Source organism: Acomys minous (assembly GCF_964271855.1).
Source record: "Acomys minous genome assembly, chromosome: 5".
NCBI classification, from domain to species: Eukaryota; Metazoa; Chordata; class Mammalia; order Rodentia; family Muridae; genus Acomys; species Acomys minous.
In genome coordinates this window covers 130,050,637-130,067,275 of record NC_140494.1, presented here as the reverse complement: position 1 = coordinate 130,067,275, position 16,639 = coordinate 130,050,637, and the positions used below count along the sequence as shown (strand labels likewise).

The 16,639-nt window shown below is 49.8% G+C and overlaps 1 protein-coding gene across 1 annotated transcript in view; it reads left to right on the top strand.

The window, feature by feature from the left end:
- The window catches only part of LIPC (lipase C, hepatic type), a 150,151-nt gene that overhangs the window by 112,551 nt on the left and 20,961 nt on the right, over nt 1-16,639 (top strand). Inside the window, exons 3-4 of the mRNA XM_084782740.1 lie at nt 13,276-13,466; nt 15,926-16,108. Of these exons, the coding sequence (XP_084638866.1) occupies nt 13,276-13,466; nt 15,926-16,108 (374 nt within the window). The remainder of the gene's footprint in view (nt 1-13,275; nt 13,467-15,925; nt 16,109-16,639) is intronic.

The window sequence follows — 16,639 nt, the reverse complement described above, 5'->3', positions numbered from 1 at the left end:
GAGACAGAGCCAGACTCTGTTTCAAAAACAGAAGAAAACCCATGTAAATAAAAGGAGAGGTAAATATCCCATGGCTCGTGGGTTTAAAGGGAGCAACGCAGAGTAGATTTGCAGTCTTGTCGTCCATCTCCGCCCACTCCAGATTTCCATGTCCCTTGACACAGATAAAGGCAAATCTGAATGTACTTGCTGCCATTTGATAGCAATGTTTGTCATTAGCAATATATCCTAGACATCTTTCCAGACTGGTACCAAGGGATTTCTCTCTGATTAGTGACCTGGACTCTTCGTGGACAGCATGGATGTTTTCAGCATTTTATAACTACAGGTGATACACAAAGAATGATTCTGTATTTGTCTCATTTCATAAATGTACAGACAGATCCTCAGGGTGAGTTCCCAGCAAGTGAACACACGTTTAGGGTTCTCAAAGCTGGCTCAGCAGGTAAAGGCTTGCTGCCAAGCCTGAGGACCTGAGTTCAATCCCCAGGGCACACACGGTGAAAAGAGAAAACCAACTCCACAGAGTGTCCGGCACAGGAGTGCTAGAGCATGCACCAACCCCCCAAATAAATGATTTTTCCCTGAAATCAATGTGTTTAAGAGTTGGAGATATAGCTCAATGGCAGAGCACTTACATAGCATGCACAAGGCTTGGGTTCAACCCACAGCTCTGGAAAAGAAGGATTTTGTGCCTTGCCTTCCCCCATTTGTCTTTGGGAGTTGCATAGTGTATCACTCACCAGCCTGTCAGGAAGGTGTGTGGCCAAGTATGAACGCTTACCCATCTGACAGTGAGACTGGAGCAGCGTGCCTTCAGTGTGTGTTTTTTGTCTGAGTACTGAGGCTTGGTTCTTCCCACATGTTAAAGGCCGTCTGCGTTCCTTTTTCTGTGGACTATCTCTGTGTCCTATGGACCAAGTGCCTGCTATACCAGGCATTGGAGGAAGTGCTTTCCAGATCGTTCTCCTTTACTTAGAGGGCTCTGCAGGAGCTGCCCAAGGTGCACGGTGCACTGGTGTGCATGACACAGTGCACCGGGTCGGGGGCAATCAGAGGAACTTTCCTTTCCTCCCTCCCTTCCTTCCTTCCCCCCTTCCTTTCTTCCTTTCTTCTTCTGAGACAGGGTTTCTCTGGGTAGGACTTGCTCTGGCTGGCCTTGAACTCACAGAAATCCTACTGCCTCTGCCTCCCAAGTACTAGGATTAAAGGTGTATGCCACCACTGCCCAGCTAGAGGGCAACTTTCAAGAGTCAGCGTTCTCAGTTTCTACCCTGTGAGTTCCAGGATGAAACTCAGTCCATCAGGCTTGGCAGCTAGTGCCCTGACTCAGTGAGCCATCTCATTGGCCCAGGCTCATGTACTTAGCCACAAAGGGCCTGCTATTCTGTGATAATGCAGGTTTCAAGGCTTCCCAAGAACTCCTGAGTCAGCTTCCCTGGGCATGGTGCCAAGGAGTCTGCATGCGAAGCCCACGGAGATAAACTGGGTAAAGGCTACAAAGCCTGGAAGGGCAGCATTCACTCAGTGTGGGTGTGAGGGCCGCAGCTGTCTGGGTGTGCCTCACTTCCCTGCTAGAAAGGAGACTGAAAGTCTAGCTGGCTGTTGGGTTTCCTCCTTTGCACAGAGTGCCCCAAGGGTGACAGAAGAAGGAACTCTCAGCTCAGTAGACTTCAAACCGGCAGCAGACGCCACCACCTAAAGAAACAGCCAAATGCAATCTAGAAATCAGGAATTCTCCACCAAAGAGGGGCCTGCTTCTCCTGGCACAGAAGAACCCAGCCGTGCCAAGTCATCTACAGAACACAGCTACCCGAGGAACTCAGGATCCGCCAAATGCACAGAAAGGTGCTAGGTAGAGTCGGGGAGACCAGGCAGACCAGAACAAACAGTATCTGCGAGGAGCCATAGGCTACAACAGAGAAGAGATCTGCCTTAAGCTCTGAAAGAAATGGGGGCATTGCATTGGATGTCAACTGGGTGCGAGTGGTTTGTCCCTGTAATCCCAGCACCGAATGGAGGGCTGTTGGTGTAGGTCAGGTGGTAGGCTGCTTGCCTGGCACACACAAGGTCCTGGGTTCAATTCCCGGCCCTGCATAAACTTAGCGTAGTGGTTCACGCCTGTAATCCTGGCACTAGGAAGACGGAGGCAGGAGGTGAGTTTCAGATCATCCTCAACTACAGGGGGAGTTTAAAGCCAGCCTGGGCTATGTGGGACCCTGTTTTAAAAAATAAAATAAAAAGAATGGGGTAAAGTTGGACCCTCTGTCTAAAATCATACCACAGTTGGTGCTCTCAGCCCAGGCCTGTCTACAGGAAAGCCCTAACAGGGGTCAGGGACAGATCAGACCCAGTTCGTCACCAGGCTCCGACTCCAAAGGGCACACCCCCATGCTTCAGCACACACATCCTATCCTTGGGTGACTTCTGCTGTGAAATCACCTTGTGACCTTCTGCTATGAATCAAAACCTTGCGGGTATTTAGCCAAGCTAATGTCTAATGCTGCCCTTATGGTACAAGCATTCATCTTTGGAATGCAAAGTAGCTACAGCTCTTCAAGGGGTGCACCTGCACCCCAGAGCCAGCTGCATGTCTAAGAGGGGCACACCTGCACACCACAGCCAGCTGCAGCTCTGAGTTGGGGTGCACCTGCACACCAGAGCCAGCTGCAGCTCTGAGAGGGTGCACACCTGCACACCAGAGGCAACTGCATGTCTAAGAGGGTGCACAGGGTTAGGGTTAGGGTTAGGGTTAGGGCACACCAGAGCCAGCTGCAGCTCTGAGAGGGTGCACACCTGCACACCACAGCCAGCTGCAGCTCTGAGATGGGGTGCACCTGCACACCACAGCCAGCTGCAGCTCTGAGAGGGTGCACACCTGCACACCAGAGCCAGCTATATCTCTAAGAGAGTGCACACCTGCACACCAGAGCCAGCTGTATCTCTAAGAGGGTGCACACCTACACACCACAGCCAGCTGCAGCTCTGAGTTGGGGTGCACCTGCACACCAGAGCCAGCTGCACCTCTAAGAGGATGCACACCTGCACACCAGAGCCAGCTGCAGCTCTGAGAGGGGATGTACCTACTGATCACAGCCAGCAGTCCCTAGACACCACTGCCCTGACTCCCACTTCCCTTTTTGCCTAGATAACTCTGCCCTTCCCCCCTGGATCTTTCATACACTAAAACCCTGCAGTAGCCTTAGCTCTCACACATCTTAGAGCCAATATGACTCTGAGAGTTTCTCCAAGTTTTTTTCCTCCATGTTTTTCCAGAGGTGGAATCGGGACCCAGCTGGTTTTCAGGGCTAGAACCCTGCTCTGGGTGCACCAAAGGGCATAGCGTGCTGCATTACATCCCTGAGGAGACCTCACCATGACAGTGGTTCATAGAGTGGCTGGTTCAAAGTCCTTATTGTCCAAATGAGAAGTGGAAGAGCGTGCTCAAGTCAGGGGTCTCTTGGAGACATGTGTAGGAGGGATCATCCTATACAAGGGAGGCATGCAGCATCAGCCTTCTGTAGGCCCATAGGAGGCGAAGGCCTGAGAGACCCAAAGCCTGATCATCTATGAGAGGAGACGTACAGGACACAAAACGCTCCAGCTGGGCATGTGGCTCAGTTGATAGAGTACTTGCAGAGTCCGCATGAGGCCTTGGGTTCTATCCCAGCACTGCCTACACTGGGTGTGGTGACACGTCTGGAATCCTCGCCCTGGAGGCAGAAGGATGAAGAACTCAGGACCTTTCTTAGGTAGACAGTGAGTTTGAGCCCAGCCTGGAATATGTGAGACCCTGCAGGGTGGGGCACGGGATGGCTCAGTGGGGAAAGTGGTTGCCACACAAGCCGGATGGCCTGCGTTCTATCCCAGGAGTGGTTCATCACACACACACACACACACACACACACACACACACACACACACACACACGCATGCACTCGAGGCTCAGCATTTACATTGTTGGAAACGCCTTCTCTAGGGGGCTGGTCCTCTGTGAGGTCTCTACATCTGCCATGCAGGGGTCACATTTCCTATCTCAGGAGCACAGGTATCAAAACTGTAGTGGACTTCCTGTTCAGAGTGTTTCCTGTAGGGCTGGCCAGTCAGGTGTATGAGATGTCCTGAGAGAGGGTGGGGGTAAAGGTGGGGGAGGGGTGGGGGAGGGGCAGGAGTGGTGAGGGGGAGGGGCAGGGTGGGGAAATTCCATTTCCAGAACGTTGAAAGAGCTACTGCCAGCTCCGGTTGGAGCACACGCGGGAACTGGGGTTCCTGGTTTTGAACCTGATTCTGAGCCTCCCTTCCAGTTATTTAGCCCCCCTAGGAATCAGTGTAAGATGCAAACCATCACAGCACTTCCCTCCCAGCGCTGTGAGGACGAAGTGGCCATCTGTGTCGATCTGGGCTGACAGTGATGCTCAGTGGGTAAGCCTGAGAACTCCTCGATGCCAGGAACTCACAACGAGAGACCAGACTGCCCCGCCCCAAACGTTGCCCTCCACGCACACACCATGGCATACACACATGCACACACAGACACCCTGCATACACACAATAGTAATAAATAATTTTTTTTAACCCAAAATGTTATATAAAGAACTAGATCTAAGTCAGACTGGCCAAGCTTGAGGGCCACCACATCTACTTCCTGTGTGACCCTGGACAAGATACTTAACCACTCTTGAGTTCGGATAGCTCCTTCCTTATAGCTATCCGACGTTATAAGGCTTGGATAAGAGAAGGGACATCAAGTGAAGAGGATGTGACAGTCTCCCAAACACACCTTTATTTATATCTATTATTTAAATATTTTATATTGAGCAGCCCCGTACTCTCCATCTTACCCAGTCCATCATCAGCTGTATTTAGTGTGCATATGTGTATGTGTAGGTACATGTTTGTGTGTGTGTGTGTGTGTGTGTGTGTGTGTGTGTGTGTGTGTGTGTGTATAATTCTGCATCTTATTTTCTGAGACAGGGTGTTCTGGCTAGTTTTGTCATCAATTTGACACAACCTAAACCCACCTGGGAGGAAAGACCCTCTACTGAAGAACAGCCTCCATCAGACTGGCATGTGTGTGAAAGGTTGTCTTGATTGATGACTGATGAGAGAGCCCACAACGGCGCTGGGGCATCCCTAGGCAGGCGGGACTGGGCTGTATAAGAAAGCTAACTGAGCAAGCCAGGGAGCCGGTGAGAGAACCATTAAAGCAGCATTCCTCCATGGTTTCTGCCTGAGTTCCTGTCCTGGCTTCCCTTAGTGATGGCCTATGACCTGGAAGTGTAAGATGACAGAAACCCTTTCCTCCCCAGGGTCTCTCACTAAGCCTGGGACCTAGAGAGTCAGGCAGACCAGCCGGCCAGCAAGCCTCGGGTATCCTCCCATGTCTGCCTCTCCGAAAATCGAAATCGGTTTGCAGGCCAGGGCTACTGTGCCTAGCTTTTTATGTGGGCTGGAGACCCAGTGTCACGTCCTCGTGCTTGCATGGCAAGTGCGTGCATGGCTGAGCTGTGTCTCCAGCCCCCATCAGCATCTTTAATGAGACCTCTTGGCTTCTGTGTGTGTTCCTTGGGCTGGAGGTAAATACAGTTGGTGCCTGGGAGGAAATTATCTGTAAGATGCTGTGCCATCATATCAAAAGAGCAATGCCAGTTAATCAAGTAGCCTCACACCAGCTGTCCATTCCTAGTGGGAGTAATTGTCTCAGAAGAAACATTCTCTGTGAGGTTGAGTTCATAGTCAGGAGTAAAGTGCTCATCCCGTGACAGGGAGGAAGACACCCACATTACCAAACGCTCCCTAGGTGGAATATTACTCACCCTTTAAAAGTGAACATGAATGCCATAGAAACATGGATGAATGTTGATTGTGTTATATGAAATGAAAAAAAATAAAGGTGTCATCTGCATAATTATGTTTAAGTTGGGCATGGTGACACACACCTTTAATCCCAGCATCTGTGAGGCAGAGGCAGATGGATTTGTGAGTTGGAGGCCAGCCTGGTCTACAAAGTGAGTCTAGGACAGCCAAGACTACACAGAGAAACCCTGTCTCAAAAAACAAACAAAAATTATATTTATTTCTGCATTTAGAATAGGTAGCACAGAAAAGCGAGAAGGCAAGCCATTAGGAGGATAACCTTGTAAGGTATTTTTTAAAGTTCCATTTTCGACTGTGAAGTCCATATTTATGCAACTGATACAATTTTAAATGAGGAAAAATAATAAAACAAAAACAAAAGCCTTAAACTTGCTCCAGAATCTGTCTAGCTGAAAGACAGATCTCTGCTGTGGGAAAGTGGGGAGCACACAAGTGTACATGGGTTGAAGGAAGAAGAGGAAGTAGCCGAATAAACAAGCAAACAGGAAACACTCACCACACAGGGCCCCGCAGGTGCAGATTCCAATCCAACTGGTGTGCTGCTCAGTAGATTGTCCACGGGTGCCAAACCCTTGACCAAAGGGCAACTACCCCGATAACCACAGGGAAGAAGGCTGCCCTTGGGGGCAGAAGCCCGTATGATGATTTTCTCTGCGTGGGTAACCAGCTGTGTGAGCTTCTGCAAGTGGGTCAGATCCTGCACCCTCATATAGAACAACCATTTGTTGAGATGTTACTTAGAATTTATCTTCTCATTCCCACTGTTCCTTGGTGCTGAGGAGCTCTCGGGGTTGGAAACGAAGCCATATGAATCTCCATCTTTTGCGCAAGCCTAAACTCATCAAAACAGTTGTCTTGGGCCTTTGAGATGGCTTAGTGGTAAAGAGGCCAACCTGATGACCCGAGTGCCAGGCCTCAAAGCCACGGAAGTCGGAGAGAACCAATTCCCCTAGGTTGTTCCCTGACCACCACACCAGGGATGGGCATTTATGCCCACACACTAAATAAACTGTAGAAAGAAATCGAGCCAGGCGTGGTGGCGCACACCTTTAATCCCAGCACTCGGGAGGCAGAGGCAGGCGGATCGCTGTAAGTTTGAGGCCAGCCTGGTCTACAAAGTGAGTCCAGGACAGCCAAGACTATACAGAGAGACCCTGTCTCGAAAAACCAAAATCAAACCAAACCAAAACGACAACAACAACAACAAAAAAAAAACTGTAAAAAGAAATCAAACTCAAATCTGGGTTTTAGGCTTTACCAATTTCAGAAGTACTCCTCCACAGCCAGTTTCAAAGTACCGTGCAGGGCTGGAGAGATGGCACAGAGGTTAAGAGAGCTTGCTACTACTGCAGAGGACCTGAGTTCAATTCCCAGCACCCACATGGTGGTTTACAACCATCTATAACTCCAGTTTCAGGGGATCCAAGATCCTTGTCTAATATTCCTGGGCATCGCACTCATATGGTGCACATGTCATACATGCAACTAATATACACACAAAAAAATTTAAACTTAAAAATCTGAAAAAAAAATACTAAGGTTACAACGTGGAAAATAGGAGTGGGGAAGGGTAGCCAAATAGGGCGAACTAGCCTCTACCCGTCACATAGGTTCCCACCAGATCTCTGTCTGGAATGTTCCCAGAGATCTGGCTTGTGGCTAACTCTTAATAGTCAAAGCCATTCTCCATGTCTCCTGTTGGCTGCCGGCCAAGTGGAAAGGCTAGATGCACCTGTGCCCTCCCCAAAAGCAAGCCAGGCCCCTCAGCAGTCAACATAGATGGCCCAGATTAAATTCAGTCTCTCTTCTTATTAAGTAGTTTGTGATTCATTCTCCACTGCCTAAAATAGGGTGGTAGACACACACACACACACACACACACACACACACACACGGACATACACACATGTGCACATGTACATGCACACGCATCTGTAACCCTAGACACTGTAGAAGTAAGAGCTGGAAGATCAGGACTTCACATGATCTAGGGAGAGGACCCGTAAATCTTTCCTTCTGTTTAGTTTCAAGCAGGTGCATCCAACCTGAAGCTCAGCATGTCTATGGATACCACCCAGGACAAAATAGTGACCTTGTGTAAAACATGAGATGTGTGTGTGTGTGTGTGTGTGTGTGTGTGTGTGTGTGTGTGTGCAGGGCAGGGGGTGTGTGGTGCTGTGTCCAGGTTTTTGTGGTTTTGTAACTGAACTATAAGGTCTTTTATATAAACTTCGTGTCCCGGTGCGTCTGAAAAGATAAACAAAAATACTCTCTCAAAAACCCACTGGCCACAAGCTGGACACCCCTGTGTGGCCCAAGAGAATTCTTTTTTCATACAGTGTGGCCCAGAGAAGCCAAAATGTTGGACATCCCTGGGGAAGATGTGTTTTTACGTCTGACTTAGAATAATCCTACTGGGGTGCTTCTGTTAATCTGCTGATACAGAGCAGACCAGGAGGTTACAGCCGCAGAGCCTTAGCAGCAGCTGGGACTAAGGCCAGGTAATTCTCCAGGCCTGTGCACCACCGCGCACCAACAAGCTGTGGGCAGAGCAGAGCCCCAATGAATCCCTTTATCCACAGGTAGGAAAGAGGAGCCACAAGTCCGAGAATAGGGTTCCCAATTCATGTTCTTTTTAAAAGATTTGTATTTACTATTCTTAACTATGTGTGCAGGTGTGTGTCTGTGTGGATATGTTACACCAGAGTATAGTTGCCCACGGAAGCCAGAGGCATCAGAGCTCCTGAAGGTGGAATTGTAAGGGGTTACGAGTCGCCTGGAGGAGATGCTAGTAACACAATTCAGGTCTTCTGCAAGAGCAGTTTGCAATTGTTTGTTTGTTTGTTCGTGAGACAGACTTTCTCTGTGTAACCCTTGCTGTCCTGGAACTTATGGAGATCCACCTGCCTCTGCCTCCTGACTTCTGAGGCTAAAGGCATGCACCAGCACGCCCGGCTGTAGTTTGGAACCTTAACCTCTGAAGCATCTCTTCAGTCATCTCCCCTTTTTTGATGTAGGACCTCATGTAGCCCAGGCTGGCCTCAAACTCCCTGTCTAGCTGAGGATGACCTTGAATTTGTAATCCTCCTGCCTCTGGCTTCCAATTTCTGGGATTACAGGTTTGTGCTACTAACGTGGTAAGGAACGAAGGGCTCCAGGCATACTAGGCAAGCACCTCCCAACTGAGCTACAATGCCAACCTCTTACAAAAAAAAAAAAAAATCCCAACATCAACATGGCCCAACTTTAAACCAGGACTTGATGCCAGCAGCCACAGCGTGGCAGCTACATTCATCTCATAGGGATGTGCCATCCTGGGCAGAGGTTGTGGATGTGGTCGGAGAATCTTCAGGGACACTGAGAAATTATGGTCTTCCAGGGGACTCCTGCCAGGTCTGAGAGTATTTTCAGCAATACATGTTTACAGAGCAAGAGTGTGGTGAGTGTGTACACACACACACACACACACACACACACACACACACACACGCTGGAGTGCAACTGAATAATGACCTCATGGAGATGTTTTGCACACAGCTCTGCAGGGGCACGTTAGCACTGGGGCCTCTCTCGTGCTCTTGCTTCATTAACTTCATCCAGTACCCGGCAAGCACCTGACACACGCTCAGCCAAACAGAAGCACCCAGCACAGGCATTGTGAGCAGAAGGAAGGAAGGCCAAGCAGAGCCTTCAGCTGGCTTTCTCCTAGGCCAGATGGCCCAGCTCAGTTGCCCGAAGCCACCCACCTGATGGTGTCTTTGCCCGAGAGAGAGATGTAATTTGTCCTGGTATGAATTTCGAAGGCTCTTCCAACCACGAGCTGGCTTGGGAATGCAGAAACCACTGCAAGGAATATTATCTGAAATCCTCCTGACTAAAGGAGAAGGTGCTTGGTATTCCCGGGAACCTGCTGCCATCAGAGGACAACCCTAGGCCCGCCATTTCCTCTTCCAGAGTAGGTGGATTGCAGACTCTCCTGAAGTACCTGGCTGATTGCCTCAGGAAACACTGCCCCTCTCAAAAATCTCGGTACCAACTGGCTTCATATCACTGGAATCTTTGTCTCTTAAGAAGATGTGAGAAGAGCTGGTCGTGGTGGCGCACGCCTTTAATCCCAGCACTCGGGAGGCAGAGGCTGGTGGATCTCTGTGAGTTCGAGGCCAGCCTGGTCTACAAAGAGAGTCCAGGACAGCCAAGGCTACAAAGAGAAACCCTGTCTCAAAAAACCAAAAGAGAAGGAGGAGGATGAGGAGGAGGAGGAGGAGGAGGAGAAGGCATGAGAGGCTAAAGAGATGGCTCGGTGATTAAGAACATTCGCCATCTTGCAGGGGACTAACTTGGTTCCCATTGCCTATAACAGGCTACTCACAACCACCTGCAACTCAAGCTCTGTGGAATCTAATGCCTTCCTCTGACTTGTACACATGTGCACACACATGTACATGTACACCCACACCAACACACACGAAAAAATGCTAAAAACATGGACTGTGGATGTAGCTTATCTGCAGAGTGTTTACCAACATGTAAAGTCCCAGGTTTGATTCCCAGTCCTGGGAAAACAAAGATGCTAAAAACAATGAACTAAATAAATACATAAAACATATAAATCTTATAACCTTTCAAAATCATGTTTGTGAAGAATTTTGTTTTGTTTTGTTTGTTTTTCAAGACAGTGTCCCTCTCCATAGCCTTGGCTGTCCTGGACTCGATTTGTAGACCAAGCTGGCCTTGAACTCACAGTGATCTGCCTGCCTCTGCCTCCCACCCGAGTGCTGGGATTAAAGGCGTGCGCCACCACGTCCAGCCCTTGTGAAGAATTTTTACTGCTATGAAAAACTATCACGGCAGGTGAAACGGCATACAAAACCATTCCTATCTGATCTCAGAGAAAGGCCAGATAAAAGCTGGAGAGCTTGGGGCTGGGCGTGGTGGCGCAAGGCCTTAGTCCCAGCACTCGGGAGGCAGTGACAGGCAGATCTCTGTGAGTTCGAGGCCAGCCTGGTCTACAGAGTGAGTTCCAGGACAGCTAGAGCTGTTACACAGAGAAACCCTGTCTCGAAAAGAAAAGAATAATCATTAAAAAAAAACGCTGGAGAGATATGTCTCAGTGGTTAAGAGCACACATTGCTCTTGCAAAGGACTTGAATTCTGTTCCCCAAAAACCCAAGTTGGTGCCTCACAACTGCCTGTGACTAGCTCAAGGGGTTCTGAACGTCCAGACAGTTCTGTGGGCACCGGAACTCATGTGCACATACAGTTAAACACACTTACCCACGAATACAAACAAATCCCACCCCCAACCCCCTTTTTAAAATCTGTGTGACAAGTGTCTCTGGAAGGGAAACAAGACTGACAGGAAATGCTCCAATGTGACTTGGAACACAATCTGAGTCCTCTCACGAAATATATTTTAGGATGTTATTGTTAAGAATCTGCCTGGCAGCCTGTGAGATAGCTCAGTGGGTGAAGGCATTTGCAGGCAGCCCTGATGACCTGAGGTCAATTCTTGGGAAGAGAGGCAACTCCTAAACACTGTCCTCTGACCTCCACACACGTACCAAGGTGCAGGCATACGCACATACATGTACCTATACACACAAATAAGATACAATTTAAATTTTTCTTAACCTGTCTTGGTTGGTTTACTGCCACTCTTGTGTCTCTGTGCCACTCTTTTCAGCTATGGATTTTTATGAACTAAAGTCAAGGGTTTTTTTCTCTGTATCATGGATCTCAGGTCTGACTCCTGGAGTTGCGTGAATTAGCTAAACCCCTCCTTACCACATCCCCCCAACGTGTGCTCCTCCACTGACTCTCACTACTTTAGGCATCAGAGTCCCTTTTCCTTCCACCACGTCTCATGGACAGGAGCATGAAAAGTCTTTAACCTGGGCTCTCTACGGCAACCTCTTCTCTGGGCACCTCCCCAGCCCTCCTCGCCTCCTCCTCCTCCTCACTGCAGCCCAAGGGCAGCCACATGCAAACCTGCCTTCCCACCTCCCTCCGGCTCAGACCCAGCCAGGTCTGCAGCATCAGAGGTGGTCAGCATGCATTCATTGAGAAGAGGAAGGAAGAAATAGATGCATACCCGAAACACTGTCAGCACGTGCATGCACACACACACACGCCCCATGGGGAAGGAATCCGAAGGCAGAAGGGGACAGCCGTTCTTTTCTCCCCAGGCTCTCCATCATCTCCTGCGCAGCTGGCCGGCCCCAGGCACCTGGGCTGGCCCTTGCTCTCAGAGCACAAGAAGGGTGAGGCCCCGGGAGACCAGCAGGGGTAAATTCTCATCAAAAGACAAGACTCATCTATCGATAAGAAGTGCCAGATGCCAGGGCTGGACCTGAGCTCAGTTTCACAATACACCCTTATATAAATGTTACCTTCTTAGTGCTTTGGCTATTTGTGTTTGACAGCCTTGAAGAAGACATCTTTCCTATCTTGGTGCATCTAAATTTCTAAATGTAAATCAATCTCCATCACGTATTGTCATCACATATATCATCTGCCTCACAAATATGTCGGGACGCTTTATCCCAGGGGCAGGAGTGAAGTTAGGACAGCCTGGGATCCCAAGCACAGATTGCAGTGCCTGGCTTGACGTGTAGGTGCTGAGAGTTTAATTCCGGCCCTTGTGTTTGCAAGGAAAGCACGCCACCAGCTCCTCCCAGCCCCCACTAGGTAAAGGGCAAGGTCTTTGGCATCCGTGCTCTCTCCTGCCAGCTTCTCTCTGTGTCCTTTGGTTGTGAGCTCTCATGCCTCTGGTTTGTTCTTTGTGCTGTTGCCTTAGCTAGAAGGTTCCACTCTCCATCACAAACACACAAAACCCCTGTAATCCTTCCAGGTCATGCTTAGCGTTCAAGGGCAAGCCATCACCCTTTTTGAGATTCCCCCCATCTTACACCCACCCCACCCCACACACACTGAATCCCTTTAGAGTTCGTGCTACAGATTATGCCTACAGCAAAAATGAAGAGGATGAGCTTGGAAAACTTGCTTGCAGTAACATGCTTTCTCCGCTGTCTCTCCATCCCTGGAGACAGACCTGGGTTCAAATCCTGACTCTGCCTCTCCCTGGAATTGTGATCTGAGGTGAAGCTCGCCGTCTGCAAGCCTCAGTCCTAATGGCCTTAGCTACCTTCCTTAAGCCTTGGGGTCAAGCCTCTAGTGCATTGCTGGATGTTTACCAGGTGTAGGGTCTTTCCAAGTTCCCTGCTGCCATCTCACAATGAGTATCATTAGGGATTCCTCAAAGACGGAGTTCATGCTGGTTCCCAGTACCTTCCAATAGCCAGCAGCTGGAGCTCAGAACCGCCCATGGTGGTCCCAGGGAACAGCGTTTTGATGGAACACATGCCAGGCTTAACCCAGAATCCCGGCTTTGTATTGCAGAGCCACTTGAGAGAAGCCAGGGAGCTACTGATGCAAAGAAACCATCCCAGGAGACAGAGACCAGATTCCTGCTCTTCAGAAATGAAAGCGATCACCTGGGCTGCCAACTCCGACTCCAGCGCCCGGAAACACTGCAGGAGTGTGGCTTCAACGCCTCCCAGCCTCTGGTCATGATCATCCACGGGTGGTCGGTAGGAAGCACTGACATCTGTATTCTCTGTGTGTTCCTGTGCGTGCCTCTCTGTATTCTCTTTGATAGTGGGTTGGATTTCAATGATGATAAATCGGATGGTAAACTGCCTCCCAGTTTTCTCAGTTCCAGGAGTGAGCAGGGTAGGGGAAATGTTATGCGTATTTGCGTGTCTCTGTGTATGTGCATGAGAGTACAGGTGCCCTCCAAGGCCAGAAGAGGGTGCTAGATCTCCTGGAGCCTGAGTTACAGGTAGTTGTGTACTGCCAGGCATGGGTGCTGGGAGCAAAACTCCGGTCCTCTGCAAAAAGAGTACATATCCTTAACCTTGACCCATCTCTCGAGCATGGCATCAAAGAATTTTATGTGGTTTCTAAGGATCAAACTCTGGCGCTGAGTTTTCAAGGCAGGTGCTTTACCAATGGAGCCACTCTCCTACAACTGGCATGTTGGAATTTATTTCCTATCATCAACTTGAAAATTATTTTTCTGAAGAGCTAGCCTCAAAGCCATCATGTAGCCAAGCATGACCTTGAACTCCTGTCCTTCCTGGCTCTACCTCCAAGGGCTGGGATAACAGGTGTGTGTCTCTGGCTAGTTTATGCAGTGTTAGGGATGCAACCCAGAGCTTCATGGATGTTGGGCAAACACTACGCTGACTAAGCTATATCCCCAGACTTAAAAATATTCTTGATAAGCCGGGCATGGTGGTGCACGCCTTTAATCCCAGCACTAGGGAGGCAGAGGCAGGCAGATCGCTGTGAGTTCAAGGCCAGCCTAGTCTACAAAGAGAGTCCAGGACAGCCAAGGCTACACAGAGAGACCCTGTCTCAAAACAAAACAAAACAAAAAATTCTTGATACCCGCCCCCCACCTCACCTGCTCTAGGGAATAGACTGGCCCAGCCACCCACCCTGTCACCTCCATTGTCACCTCCTATCCTCTGATCACTTACTAGCACCCTCATTCTTGTCTCTGGATTAGCCTTCCTTTTCCTGTAGGTATTGTCTCAATCAGAGCCTCTTGCAGAGCCTCTTGCAGATCCCTTCCACACCCCAGCCCTCCTCCAGGGCAGGACACGTGGTCCCTGAGTTCCCAGGCACCAGCACCCATGGCTCCTCTTTCCACTGGGCTTTCTGGTTCAGTTTCTCTGACCCACTAAGCCTCCCTAGAAGGGTTCTGCCCTGTTTTTGTCTGACATTGCAGACTGGTACCCAGCACACAGTAGGTCCTCCAAAGTGTTTATCAACTGGATTAGTTGTCGAACGGATGAGTTTAGTTTTGAAATGCAACCCAAAGCTACAAGCTCCTTTAGCAAACTGTGCTCTTGGGCCTCAAATTCTCATTAGGCCAGAGTATGCAACCTCTGCAGCCTCTGCCATCACCATCATCATCACTGCCACCGTGACCACCTTACGTTTACACTAGAAAGACTGATGCTGACAGCAGCAAGGGCTTGCTGCGAGGACTACGGGCTTCGGCACCCTGTCTGGGCCCCCAGCACTGTTTTAGGAAGTCTGCACCCACCACTCACTCCTTTGGTCTTTACAACCCTCCTGTAAGGAAGGCAACATTCTCACACCACTGTTGAAGTAATGGAGGCACATGGGTTAAGTAGAACACACGCAAGGCAGCTCAGCTGGGGTACTTGGCTCTTAGTAAGTATCTCTTCAAATAAACACAGCTCAGCTCCCTGGAAGGAAGGGAGAGAAGGTGGCTAATGGGGATGGAACTGAGGGATGGAGCATTACCATTTCCCTTCCTGCAGCTCAGCCTTAAAACCTCCCAAATTTCCCCAGTCCCTTCGTCTGTCATTCCACACTGCCCCCTCTACGCCTCTACACTGCTTTCTGGAGTGCCTTAGCGTCGGGTATGGCCACCTTCACACCTCTCCCCTTCCTCGCCTCTGCTTATCCTACATGGCACCGCACAAACAGTTCTGGGAGCACCCTGGAAGATGCCCCATGAGTTATCTCAAGCAGGCGACACACAGAGTGGGGCTCCAGGTCTCAGATTCCTCCCCCCCCGAAGGGAGAGGAGGGCAGGACAGGTGCTGTGGGACCCCAGGCTCGGCGGAACTGACCTTCTCAAGTCAACTCTTGGACCTAACTTTCACACATTTTTCCGTTGTTTTAGGGCTCAGAAAGTGCTACCGTGGGGAAAAATTCAGACAGTGATTATCAGGTGGGGAGAATGTGGCAAGGCCTGGGCACTCTGTGTTTTCAAACTCTGGGGCTGGAGACGGGGTTGACACCACATGGGTGGGGCTAGAAATGGGCTGACCAACGCACAGGACAGCTGGGCTGAGAAATCCCAGGCCCCGGTCTCTCTGTTAGGGGAAGAGATCTAACATTGTCCTTGAGACTGAGAAAAAGAGGACTGTGTACTCAGAACCCCAGAGACTATCACAGGGTTCTTCTTTCCCCTAAGTGAGGCTGATAGTCTGTGGCCCACCCTCAGGTGGATGGCTTGCTAGAAACGTGGATCTGGAAGATGGTGGGCGCGCTGAAGTCCCGACAGTCCCAACCCGTAAACGTGGGGTTAGTGGAATGGATCTCCCTGGCTTACCAACACTATGCTGTTGCCGTTCGTAACACCCGTGTTGTGGGCCAGAAGGTGGCTGCTCTTCTCCTATGGCTGGAGGTAAGACCACCCACCCGCCCCTCTGACAGGAAGGGAGGTCAGCTGGTCTCCTACAACCCCAGGAGACCTCCATGCTCAGCTTGCAAGTCTGAGGCTGGATATGAGGCCTCCCCATCTTCTCCCTCCTCTCCAGCCACCAACCATTCCCGTTTGCATTCCCGCTCCCTCATCCCGGAGCAGCAGCATCCAATCACTTCCTCGGCTGTCCCATGAGTCAATGGCATGCTGGAGAGTGCATTGTTAACTTGACACAAGGCTAGGGTCATCTGGGAAGAGTAAACGTGTTGAGAAAATGCTTCTGTCAGACTGGCCAGTAGATAAGCCTGTAGGGGCAATTTATTATCATCATCATAATCATTATTATCATATTATTATAATCATCAGCATTATTATTATTACTGATTGGAGTGGGAGGGCCTAGCCCACTGTGGACAGCGCCATCCCTGGGCAGGTGGTACTTAGTTATACAAGAAAGCAGGCTGAGCAAGGCATGGAGAGCAAGCCAAAAAGCAGGGTTCCTCCATGACTTCT